General features: G+C 33.8%; 1 protein-coding gene across 8 annotated transcripts; it reads left to right on the top strand.

Annotated features, from left to right (window-relative positions):
• Positions 1–4,122: 4,122 nt before the first annotated feature.
• LOC113005666 (retrovirus-related Pol polyprotein from transposon opus) lies at positions 4,123–11,506 on the top strand. 8 transcript variants are annotated; one of them, XM_039453295.1, is made up of 6 exons: positions 4,125–4,260; positions 4,366–4,477; positions 6,643–6,723; positions 6,855–6,954; positions 7,069–7,231; positions 7,318–11,506. In XM_039453295.1, exon 6 carries the CDS (start codon positions 8,876–8,878, stop codon positions 11,411–11,413), a length of 2,538 nt encoding a protein of 845 aa, XP_039309229.1. In that variant the 5' UTR covers positions 4,125–4,260; positions 4,366–4,477; positions 6,643–6,723; positions 6,855–6,954; positions 7,069–7,231; positions 7,318–8,875; the 3' UTR covers positions 11,414–11,506. The 8 variants fall into 8 exon arrangements, with proteins under 8 accessions (XP_025997281.2, XP_039309229.1, XP_039309228.1 ...); XM_039453294.1 differs by having other exon boundaries at positions 6,838–6,954; XM_039453292.1 differs by having other exon boundaries at positions 6,622–6,723.
• The last annotated feature ends 1,577 nt before the right edge of the window (positions 11,507–13,083 follow it).

The following is a 13,083-nucleotide window of genomic DNA, read 5'->3' as shown; positions in this document are numbered from 1 at the left end:
TGGCGTCTAGATATAACACCTGTGGTTGCACTTGACTCACGAGAAGGTCTCCAGCGGCGCGGCCACCTAGCGGTGGTGCCAGCACTCACTTGTTTGCGTGGAGTCTTATACACACGGCGAGACCGGCTGTGCACGCGCTCACTTGTTTCGTCGTATGTGTGACAGTCGGTGATCGAGCCGCAACATTATATACATACATATAATTAATGAATTATAAAATATATTATAAAATACCTAATTAATGATAAAATATATATAATCATATTTTTTAATAGAGTTGAAAAAAAATTGAAATTTAAAGAAAAATTTGTTGGAAATTTAATATTTGAAAAACTTGAAAAACCTTTTACTGTGATGTTTAATAGTCTAATCAATATTAATGAATAAACTATTTCACAAAATAATGTACCGAGCAGTAAATATTAAACGACGTAAAAATGTATATTTTTTTCAAAAACTTCTAAATATACTTTAAAATATTTATTGCCAAGTGAATATTAAATGTGTATTAACAAAACTTTTTGTAAACATTTTTTTTTTAAATACCTTATAATAAAAATTTTTAAAAATTAAAATCGATTTTTGTGCTCCTGTAAAAATTATAAATGGTAATAAGACAAATACAAAGGTTTTTCTGTTATTTTTTAATAAAATCGTTATTGATCGAGTTGTAAAGCAATAATTAAATTGATAGATTACATAGAAGAGCGTACATTATAGTTTATACATATATACAGTTTAAGGGATAAACTAAGTAAATATCTAAACTAATAATAAAGTTAATTAACTTTTTTTCTTAACTTTCACTTTTATTCCACGAAAGGGCAAAGACATAATTATTTTATTTGTAAGTTTATTTCTTCTATAGGATACCGAAATTACCAAGAATATTAAGGATACTAAAAATATCGAAATTAATCAAAGAGATAGTGACGTTGCATTAATAAGACATAATAAAAACGTCATTTGACATTACCTTGTTCTTTGGAATTAAATATTGCAACAATATATTGCAATGATATCATTGGAATATTTTAATGTTATTATCACTGTGTAATATCACAGTAATATTTCTGTGATATTTCTGCGATATCAGTGGAATATTTCAATGTCATTATCACTGTGTAATATCACAGTAATATTTCTGTGATATTTCACAGTAATATGTAATATTTCTGTGATATTGCAATGATTCTGTGATATCACAGAAATATTACGTGCTATGTGGGGTTCAATAATGCCCTTTTCAGGTCAATCCATTTTCCAGTAATTTTTATTTATTCTTGGAGTTGAAGTTTATTTACGATCTGGAAAAGAATAAAAAAAACATTTTCAGATACATTATTGATTTTTAACATATAAATTAATATTGATTAATGTATAATGTAGTTGAATAATTTCAAAATTATTTTTACTGAGTTTATAATAAACAGGAATTCTATATGATATGCTTGAAATATTATATGCTTTAATATGTACCTAATAATTAATAATTGTTTTATTAATTTTGATTTGTTTCCGATATAACCGCAAACTTTAGAATAGATTAATTAATTTTTACAAACAGAAATTTAAACGAAATCCAGTGTTTAGACAAAAAAATTACAATAAATCAAAATTCAAATCATTCTTTTTAACTTTATCTTTGATTTTTTGTGTTATTATTTAAAAAAATAAAGAGACTTTTCAAGCATGCTTCTCGGTCTCCACACTTTCGTCATCAATCGGATTACATTTGAGACAGCAATCGTCAATCCGATTAGCCTAGGGAAATTTTCTATACCTACGTTGAGTACTATTGTTCAATCCAATCCAAGATCCGATGAGTTATCGTAAACACCCGCTGTCTCAAATGTAATCCGATTGATGACGAAAGTGTGGAGATCAAAAAGCATGCTTGAAAAGTAAGTCTCTTTATTTTTTTAAATAATAACACAAAAAACCAAAGATAAAGTTAAAAAGAATGATTTGAATTTAGATTTATTGTAATTTTTTTTGTCTAAACACTGGATTTTGTTTAAATTTCTGTTTGTAAAAATTATTAATCTATTCTAAAGTTTGTGGTTATATCGGAAATAAATCAAAATTAATAAAACGATTATTAATTGTTAGGTACATATTAAAGCATATAATATTTCAAGCATATCATATAGAATTCCTGTTTATTATAAACTTAGTAAAAATAACTTTGAAATTATTCAACTACATTACACATTAATCAATATTAATTTATATGTAAAAAATCAATAATGTCTCTGAAAATGTTTTTTTTATTCTTTTCCAGATGGTAAATAAACTTCAACTCCAAGAATAAATAAAAATTACTGGAAAATGGATTGACATAAAAAAGGCATTATTGAACAATATCAATTTGTTCTAACTTAAAATTTGTAAAATCTGCTATTCTTTGTTAGTTGTTCATTAAAGAGTAATAATATAAGAACGGAATATACATAAATAAAATTCAAATAATTGTATGCATATGTGATGCGTATATTCCATTTTTATATTATTACTCTCTAATAAACAACTAACAAAGAATAGTAGATTTTACAAATTTTAAGTTAGCACAAATTGATATTGTTCAATAATGCCCTTTTCATGTCAATCCATTTTCCAGTAATTTTTATTTATTCTTGGAGTTGAAGTTTATTTACCATCTGGAAAAGAATAAAAAAAACATTTTCAGAGACATTATTGATTTTTAACATATAAATTAATATTGATTAATGTATAATGTAGTTGAATAATTTCAAAGTTATTTTTACTAAGTTTATAATAAACAGGAATTCTATATGATATGCTTGAAATATTATATGCTTTAATATGTACCTAACAATTAATAATTGTTTTATTAATTTTGATTTGTTTCCGATATAACTACAAACTTTAGAATAGATTAATAATTTTTACAAACAGAAATTTAAACAAAATCTAGTGTTTAGACAAAAAAAATTACAATAAATCTAAATTTAAATCATTCTTTTTAACTTTATCTTTGATTTTTTTTGTTATTATTTAAAAAAATAAAGAGACTTACTTTTTAAGCATGCTTCTCGTCTCCATGCTTTCGTCATCAATCGGATTACATTTGAGACAGCAATCGTCAATCCGATTAGCCTAGGGAAATTTTCTATACCTACGTTGAGTACCATTGTTCAATCCAATCCGAGATCCGATTAGTTATCGTAAACACCCAGTGTGCACTTAAAGTGAAATAGATATATATTTGAACGTTAGTGAAAACAAGAAGGAACGTTCCAGTGCAGTCTAGTGCAGGAATAGAAAACAAGCCTCTGATTGATACTTGATTGGCTAAGCAAGCAGCCATATTGTGACCACAGCTGTTTGCAGAATGATACGAATAGTGTTTGATGACGTTAAGCTATATCCACACAAACTTGCATAAGTCCATAAGCATATGCATAAGAAAATGGACCAATCACGCGTTTAATATGAAGAACGCCATATTGCTGCATAGGACGTAAAAATAGCGTACGCTCATTGTCGAAAAATTTTTACCACCTATGTAGCCGCATAAGCATATGCATAATAAGGTTAACCAATCACGTGCTTAATATAAAGACTACAAAATTGCTGCACAACTCATAAGCAGAACATGTGCATATGCAGAAAAATTTTATATTGTTGATATATTTATGTAAGTAAGGTTATGTTATAGGACGGCGCTTGACAAATCTTCGTATTACGATCGTATCAAATAAAAAATATTTATTTTGTAGTTATTTCATCTGTTGAAAATACTCTCAAGATGGATTGTGAATTATCCAGTGACAAAGAAAACATGAATGAGCAGGATTGTACATACGAATATTGTGTAGAAGATGCTGATGTTGTTCTAATAGATCTCGTTAAAAACTTTCCCTTTCTTTATGATAAAAGTGCAACAGATTTTAAAAACGCAAAGAAGATGGAACGTACATGGATGGAAATTTCTGAATATTTAAAGTTACCAAGTAATTTTTTATTATTTTTATAAATTATAAATTTTATATTTCATAAGTCATCAACTACATATTTTTCTCTTTACTTTTTTTCTTTGCTTTTATTAATATCTTTTTTATTGTTAATTACAGTTACGGATTGTCAAAATAGATGGCAAAGACTTAGAGAAAAATTTTCTCGCGAAAAGAAAAGAAGAGAACTAGAAACCCGAAGTGGCAGTGGAGCATTTACAAGACCTACGTTCTTATTATATAACAACATGAAATTTTTGGATACTTTTGTTAAAAGCAGGAAGTAAGTTCTATTACCTTTCTATAAGATAAATTAGATTATATGCTTTTTTATTTTTATTATAACTAATTTTGTAATATAATTGTTTTATATAATTAATTGTATAAGTAATTTTTAGAACTTATACAAACATAACACCACAAGGAGCACATTTTATTTCTAATATATCCAAAACCAAATGTATTTTACAAAAGAGTAAGCCAGTTGAAACTATTAATAGGTGAGTACACTAAGTTCCACCGATGCCTTAACACATGAACTTGTATGCGTGTCAAGCCATATCGATATGATAGATTCGGCATGTTCCGACTCAAGATATTTTTACATTTTATGCCTGTTATCTGACGATTATATTCAATTAAATTATTAACAATAATTTACCTTTTTTTGGTTTTAATTAAATTTTTCTTAGATTAAAGTATATAATCAATTTTTAAGTCAAAATTAAATGTAATTGGTTAACTTTAAGAAAATTAATAAATATTGATAATAAATATAAATGTTATATTAAATTTTAAAATATATATGTATTTTATATGATTTGCAAAGGCAATTTAAATGTTATTTAATTTAACTAATACTCTGTAGATGCTTAAATTTTTCAATCGATAGATTTTTCTATAAATTCAAGATAAAGACATATAAGTAAAGTAAATAAAATAAAGAATGAGGATAAAATTATAGACAAATTAATGAATTTAAATAAATAAATGAGAGGAATAATAAGATAATTTCAATATCAAAGATTAAGAAAAATAATCAAATTAAAAGAAATTGAATTCTGAAGGGTATTTGATTATTTAAAATTGGATCAAATCCATATTCAAATGGGAATGTTTTTTCACGATCTTGAAATGATTTTTTAAAAATTAATAAAAGGCCTAGCGGAATAAGTATAGTAAAAGTGCCCCTACGGCTTTTCAAGTTGGCCTTCTTTCTATATGAAGACGTGCCCAAGATAGAGCGAAAACGATTATTTTTTACATTTTCACGATTTTCTTAGTAACAAATTAAATAAAAATTTGAAAACTTCTAAAAAATTAATTAGACTTAGACATTAATAAAAATATTTTTTACATTTGTTTTCAATGCAAATTTTGATTTTAAAAAAATGAAAATAGCTTTTAAACGTTTTTTCTACCGTGATTTCGTTGATTTACTACCTTGAAAAAATTACATGTGTTGTCTTTGTTCCCAACTTCTACAAAATATATTTTTATCAGATTTTTTCTAAAGGTGCGCCACAATGAAAAAAATTAAAATAACATTTTTCTTATTAATTTTCTTCAAAAAATGAGCAGATAAATCGTTTCTACCAGCTCTTTAACGCTTTATTTCTCTATATTCCATATTGTAATGTTTTGCTGATCACAAGTTGAAAGTTGGCGATAACTAAATAACTTTTTAATTTTTATATTTCCACAACATAAGCATTTATTTCATAGTTATGAAATAAAAACCTTACGTTATGGAATTATAAAAATTGAAAAAAAATTTAGCTATCACTAACTTTAAACTTGTGATCAGCAAAATATTTTAATATGAATTTTGTAGACAAATAAACGTTAAAGAGCTGACAGAAATAATTTACCCGCTCATTTTGCGATAAAAATTGAAAAAAAATATTATTTTAAATTATTTCATTGTGGCCTACTTTTTGAAAAAAACCTGAAAAAATATTTTTTATAGCAGTTGGGAACAAAGTTTCACATGTAATTTTGTTAAGGTGATCCATCAACGAAATCAGGGCGAAAAAAATGTTTAAATGTTATTTTCATTCTTTATAATCAAAATTTGCATCAAAAATAAATGTAAAAAATATTTTTATTAATGTCTAAGAGTAATATTATTAAGGTCCAAGTCTAATTTTATATTTATGAATTGAAGACCTTATGTCATGGAATCATAAAAATTGAAAAATAGTTTAATGTTTTTATCTTGAATTTATAAAAAAAATCTATCGATTGAAAAATTCAAGCATCTACAGAGTATTAGGTAAATTAAATAACATTTAAATTGCATTTAAAAATCATATAAAATACATATATATTTTAAAATTTAATATAACATTTATATTATTATCAATATTTATTAATTTTCTGAAAGTAAACCAATTACATTTAATTTCGACTTAAAAATTGGTTATATACTTTAATGTAAGAAAAATTTAACTAAAACTAAAAAAAGGTAAATTGTTGTTAATAATTTAATCGAGTATAATCGTCAGATGACAGGCATGAAATGTAAAAATATCTTGAGTCGGAACACGCCGAATTTACTATATCGATATGCACTGACACGCGTACAAGTTCATGTGTTAAGGCATCGGTGGAACCTAGTGTACAGTCGTGAGCTAAAAGGTAGCAACACTTTTTTCTTGATGAGTTCCTGAACGCGCACCTTTAACGAGAGATGAGAACGACTGCATCCGTCGAGTTTTGCGCGCAACGTCAAACCATGTCAAACGTTCGTATCCAAGGTGTACGACATAAGATTCGATCGGCTTTGGTCTAATTAATAATTTAAGCTTAATTAGACCAAATAATAAAGTCATATAATAAACTCCGTACAAATCTCAAGGCAATTTATGAATGCAGCGAAAAATTTGGATTTGCATAAGCTTGTTACAGAAGAGACCAAACTTGAATATATTAGGCTCGTGTGTCAAATGAAAATGACTGAAACAATTCGTAAGCAGTAAGTGAATTTTCTAAAATCTAGTAGGAAGATATATTGTTTGCTTTAACTATTTGTTTAATTACGTTTTTACGTTCTACGTTATTTTTATACTTTAAATCTTCATCGCTACAGGTTAAATGTATTCTTGGAAGGCTTTTATGATATTATACCTAAACGACTGATTTCCATATTTAATGAACAAGAATTTGACTTATTGGTCATCGTGCCTTATGTAGATATCGAGAATCTTGTAGCAAATACTGAACATCATAAATACACTGCTATGTCTTTACAGGTACTACATTTTGATATTTTGTATTATCTCAAGTTTGAAAGAATTGAATTATACTATATTTTTTTTTTTTTTTTTTTCACTTACAGATTCAATGGTTCTAGTGTATTACATAGTTTTGATCAAGCGGATCGTGCGAAGTTCTTACAATTCGTTACGTCCAAAGTGTCGTTACAAGATTTTGCTGTGTTAGAAGGCATGAATTGCATATAAAAGTTCCAAATTCACAGAAAAATAGGTCAACAGACAAACTTCCATCTGCACATACTCGATAAGTATCTGAAGAAAGAAATTTTTGTAATACTTTCTCATATGCGTGTATAAGCTGAAATTAAATCGATATAAAAGTGGGCTAAAACTGTATTCTCTAATTGCAGTTTCAATCAATTGGATCTGCCAGTGTACGAGACGTATGATAAACTTTATACAAATCTATTTATGAATGCAGCGAAAGATTTGGATTTGCATAAGCTTGTTGGAACGCTATTGTCATATAATATGTAGCATTAATAATAAGTATGAGTATAATAATAACTTATTCCACAAATAACTTTATTATTAAATAATATGATATTGACAATAGAAATACAAACTAATACTAAAATTTTTTTCAAATTATAAAAAAAATCATTTAACACTTAAAAAAATAATCTAAAAATATAAATATTGTAGGATGTTAAAATGTTAGCTAAGGAAAAAGAATGAGAATGAGAGTATGAGAGAGAGAGAGAGAGAGAGAGAGAGAGAGAGAGAGAGAGCGAAAGAACATGTGTCGTAGAAGAAAAGCGTCGTTTGACGAAAAGGATTGCCATTGTCCGAAACATGTATTGTTTTATGGTAGCTTCATAAAACACACAATCAATTGTATTCAAAGCGCGTAAATGTAACATCTGCGAATGGACGCACGTATGTATCAGGCAAAAGGGGTAAAGGCGAGTAGGCAGAACAAGCCAGAGGCAGAAGATTTCGAGCGATCAGAGAGAAACGATCCTACGAGTCGAGAGAGCGTTCTGTAGACACTCAACGAAATATACATATTATACTTATTATCTAAAAGTCCTTAATTGATCCCACATACACTTTGGGGGCTCGTCCGGGATCGGGCTAGTTAGATCCGTAGTATAACGAGTTCCGCGAGTGTCGAGTGTCGAGTTTTGAGTTTATTGTGAACCTGAAGAGACGAGCAATGAGTACCAGATACGCGAACGATCTGACGGTGGCAGAGCTGAAAGAGAGACTGAGAGAGTTGGGACTATCCAGTTCCGGTACTAAGAGCGAGTTAATAAAGCGTTTAGACGAATCACTTCCTTCCGGCGTTTGGACCGAGGAACAACCAGAGGATCAGGCGACGGGGAACCTGGAAGAAGCCGGTAATACAGGAGAGAATGAGAGAGGTACCGGAAACGAGACATCTTCAGGGCATCACCCTAGAGACCCGCGCGTAATCGAGATGGAGCTGGAGATCTTGAAACGCGAAATCGAGATGCTGAAGACTCAATCGCGGGCATCCGCTCGTGTATCAGATGCGCATTACGCATCGAATACGGAGATCAGGTCGACGCAACCTAGAGCAAACATGAGTGCCATAGCCGAGCTTCGTTCGACGGTACGACGGGCAATTTTGACATCTGGGAGAGTCAACTGAGAATGTTGAGACGGACCTACCGATTGGACGACGAACACACGAGGATACTGATCGGGATGCGGCTGAAAGGGAAGGCGCTAGAGTGGCTGCATTCCAAGGCCGAATACATGGAGATATCCTTAGAGGCATTGCTACACGAGCTCAGAACCATGTTCGATCATCGACCGAGCAGAGTGGCACTACGTAAAAAGTTCGAGGAGCGTGTGTGGAGGAAAGGCGAGACCTTCGCCGATTACATGCACCAGAAGGTCATCTTGGGGAATCGCCTGCCGTTTGACGAAGAGGAACTCGTCGAATATATCATTGACGGCATCCCTGACCGCGGGCTGAGGAATCAGGCGCGAATCGGCGGCCTCGACTCGAGAGCCGCACTGATGGAGAGATTTGAGCGGATAACGCTCTGGGACAAAAGGCATCCGGGGCACGGCGAGGAGAAGTCACAGTTTCGAGCGAAGGCGGAGAAGAGTGGCGAGAGCGGAAAGAGCGAGCAGAAGAAGACGACGCCAAGTGTGAAGAGGAATTGTTTTAACTGCGGCCTGCCCGATCACTTTGGTAAAGACTGCCCGACGAAGGAGAACGGACCGAAGTGCTTCAAATGCGGTGAGCGTGGGCACATTGCGGCGAAATGTTCCGAGAAGCGAGCAGAGGTAAAAGATAGTTACGTCGCAACGCAGGTAACGCAAACGAAATGTAAAAAGGAGGTTACGGTAAACGGTTGTAACATTGTCGCGCTAATTGATACTGGGAGCGATCTATGTTTAATGCGTGCGAATCAACATTCCGACATAGGATCTCCGTCGTTAGAGTACCGAGAAACGCGATTTCGCGGCGTAGGGTTAAAGGAAAACGTAGCTTTAGGAGAATTCCGTGCGGAATTAGCTGTCGACGGGCATTCTTATCCTATTTTAATTCGAGTCGTTGCAAATGATATGATTAGTCATAAATTATTAATCGGTGCAGATTTTTTGAATACAGTCGACTTACACATAAAAAACGGTAATGTGTCGATTAATCCCGTGGAAAATACGATAGCGAAAGATCAAACGCTTTCCGAGATCTTTCAAATAGATCTCGAGCGCAAAGAGACCGACAAAGCAGATCTGTCACATATTTCGAGTAACGAGCGTCGAACGGTTATTGAGAATATTATAAACAATTACAAACCAAATAAGGCTAAAGAGACTAGTGTTAAAATGTCAATTATTTTAAAAGATGAAGAGCCGGAATATCAGAGAGCCCGTCGATTGCCCGCAGTGGAAAAAGAAAAAGTGAACGGCATTATTTCCGAGTGGATTCGAGATGGCATTGCGCAACCATCACTGTCCGACTACGCGAGTCCGATAGTTTTAGTGGAAAAGAAAGACGGGAGCGCCCGATTGTGCGTGGACTATCGCCAGCTTAATAAAAAAATTGTACGCGATAGATATCCGCTTCCGCTAATAGAAGACCAGGTAGATTTCTTGCAAGGCATGATATATTTCAGTACGTTGGATCTGGAGAACGGTTTTTTTCACGTCCCGATAGAAAAGGACAGTCAAAAGTATACGGCTTTTATAGTGCCAGACGGGCACTATGAATTTTTGAAAGTCCCGTTCGGACTTTGCAATTCGCCGTCGGTTTTTCAGCGATTCATTAACACCGTTTTTAAAGACGCGATACGCGACCGGCTAGTGTTAACTTACCTCGATGATCTCATAATTCCGTCTGTCGATGAAAATACAGGAATTAAAAATTTTGAGATTTTGTTGAAAATCGCGAGCGAGGCAGGACTCAAGATTAATTGGCGCAAGTGTCGTTTTTTACAGACTAAGATAGAGTTTCTTGGCCACGTAATAGAGAACGGTCGAGTATACCCGTCGGTGCGTAAAATTGACGCGGTGCGTAAATTTCCAGAGCCAAGCAACGTGAAGCAAATTCAGAGTTTTCTCGGGCTGAGCGGCTACTTTAGAAAATTCGTGCAAAAATATTCAATTATTGCGCGCCCTTTAACTAATTTATTGAAGGCAAACGCGAAGTTCCGTTTCGAGGAAGAAGAGAAAGGGGCATTTCTTAATCTAAAAAATATCTTATGTGACAAGCCCGTATTACGAATATATAAAGCGAACGCGGAGACTGAACTGCATACGGATGCGTCAATCGACGGATACGGCGCGATCCTATTACAAAAAAGCGACGAAGATGGTGCGTTCCATCCAGTCTACTATTCGAGTAGCAAAACTTCGCCCGCCGAGCGGCGTTACACGAGCTACGAGTTGGAGGTGCTCTCCATTGTTCGAGCCCTAACGAAATTCCGCGTATATTTGTTGGGCATCCATTTTAAAATAGTGACCGACTGCCGAGCGTTCGCGCTTACTATGAACAAGAAAGACTTGTGCGTACGTGTGGCCCGCTGGGCACTGCTTTTAGAAGAATTTGACTATGTTATTGAGCACAGACCCGGTAAGAGCATGGTCCACGTGGACGCGCTAAGTCGTAATCCGATTCCGAGTTGCATGACTATAGATATACGAGGTGTGTTCAAAAAGTATCGCGAATTTTGAATTTTCGTGGGTTACGTATATTCGAATTTCGATCTTTTTGTGGCGTTATGTTGGTACTCATGTCTCTCACTTATGCCGACAAGCTCGGCCATTTTGAATGTTCACTTAATTGTTGACAGCTGCTTTGCTTGCACGTGTTTTGGATCGTCTTCGATTTTTACCTATTCAAAAAAATGGATCAAAGAACCTGTATCAAATTTTGTGTGAAAAACGAAATTAAGTGCGCGGATGCATTCCGAATGTTGACTGTGGCATACGGAGAAGCTACCTTGGACCGAAGCAACGTTTATCGGTGGTACAAAATGTTCTCAGAAGGCTGAGAAGATGTGAACGACGAAGAGCGTGCCGGACGCCCGAGCACTTCAACAACAGACGAAAAAATTAATGAAGTGGAGAAAATGGTATTGGCCAATCGTCGAATCACCGTTAGAGAAGTTGCTGAGGACCTAAACATATCGATTGGCTCGTGCCATTCGATTTTTATCAATGATTTGGGCATGAGACGGGTCGCCGCGAAATTCGTACCAAAATTGCTCAATTGCGACCAAAAACAGCATCGCATGAACATTGCTAATGAGATGTTGGACTCTGTCCGCGACGACCCAAATTTGCTCCAGAGGGTCATAACTGGTGACGAATCGTGGGTTTATGGTTATGACGTGGAAACCAAAGCTCAATCATCTCAATGGAAGCTGCCGCACGAACCAAGACCGAAAAAAGCGCGCCAAGTTCGGTCGAATGTGAAAGTTTTGTTGACAGTTTTCTTCGATTGCAGGGGCGTGGTGCATCATGAGTTCTTGCCACAGGGTAGAACGGTCAATAAGGAATATTACCTGCAAGTTATGCGCAATTTGCGCGAAGCAATCCGCCAGAAACGCCCGGATTTGTAGAAGAACAAAAATTGGCTTTTGCACCACGATAACGCCCCTGCTCACACATCGTTGCTTGTGCGCGACTTTTTGGCCAAAAACAACACACTAATGATGCCGCAGCCACCGTATTCCCCAGATCTGGCCCCCTGTGACTTTTTCTTGTTCCCTAAACTGAAGAGGCCCATGAAAGGACGACGTTACGCTACGCTTGACGAGATAAAGACGGCATCGAAGGAGGAGCTGAACAAGATAAAAAAAAATGATTTTTTGAAGTGCTTCGAAGATTGGAAAAACCGTTGGCACAAGTGTATAATATCTCATGGGGATTACTTTGAAGGGGACAAAATAGATATTCATGAATAAATAAATAATTTTTGAAAAAACACAAAATTCGCGATACTTTTTGAACACACCTCGTATGCGATAGCCTGTCAGTGCGATTCAGGCAAGCACAGCAAGACGACGGCGACGTCAAAAAGATATTTAACGCAGTGGAAAGGGGAGATCACGATGATTACATTATTAGAAACAATTTGTTATTTAAAAAACGCGATGGTGATATTCTATTAGTTGTTCCTAAATCTATGCGTACGCAGATAATTAAACGTATGCACGAGCAGGGCCATTTTTCGGTGGCAAAGACGGAGGCGTTATTGCGTAGAGAATATTTCATACCGAGCGCGAGATCGAAGATTGAAAAAATTATACAAAATTGCGTGACTTGTATCCTAGCCGAAAAAAAAGCAAGGCAAGCAAGAGGGCTATTTAAATATGATCGATAAGGGGGAATTGCCGCTA

Source organism: Solenopsis invicta, chromosome 9, assembly GCF_016802725.1.
Source record: "Solenopsis invicta isolate M01_SB chromosome 9, UNIL_Sinv_3.0, whole genome shotgun sequence".
NCBI classification, from domain to species: Eukaryota; Metazoa; Arthropoda; class Insecta; order Hymenoptera; family Formicidae; genus Solenopsis; species Solenopsis invicta.
Note: the sequence above shows the minus strand (reverse complement) of the source record. Positions and strands in the feature narration are given on the sequence as shown.

Excerpts from the sequence above, each read along its gene's own strand:
- LOC113005666 (XM_026141496.2), top strand. The coding sequence starts at position 8,876 with ATGTTGAGACGGACCTACCGATTGGACGACGAACACACGAGGATACTG.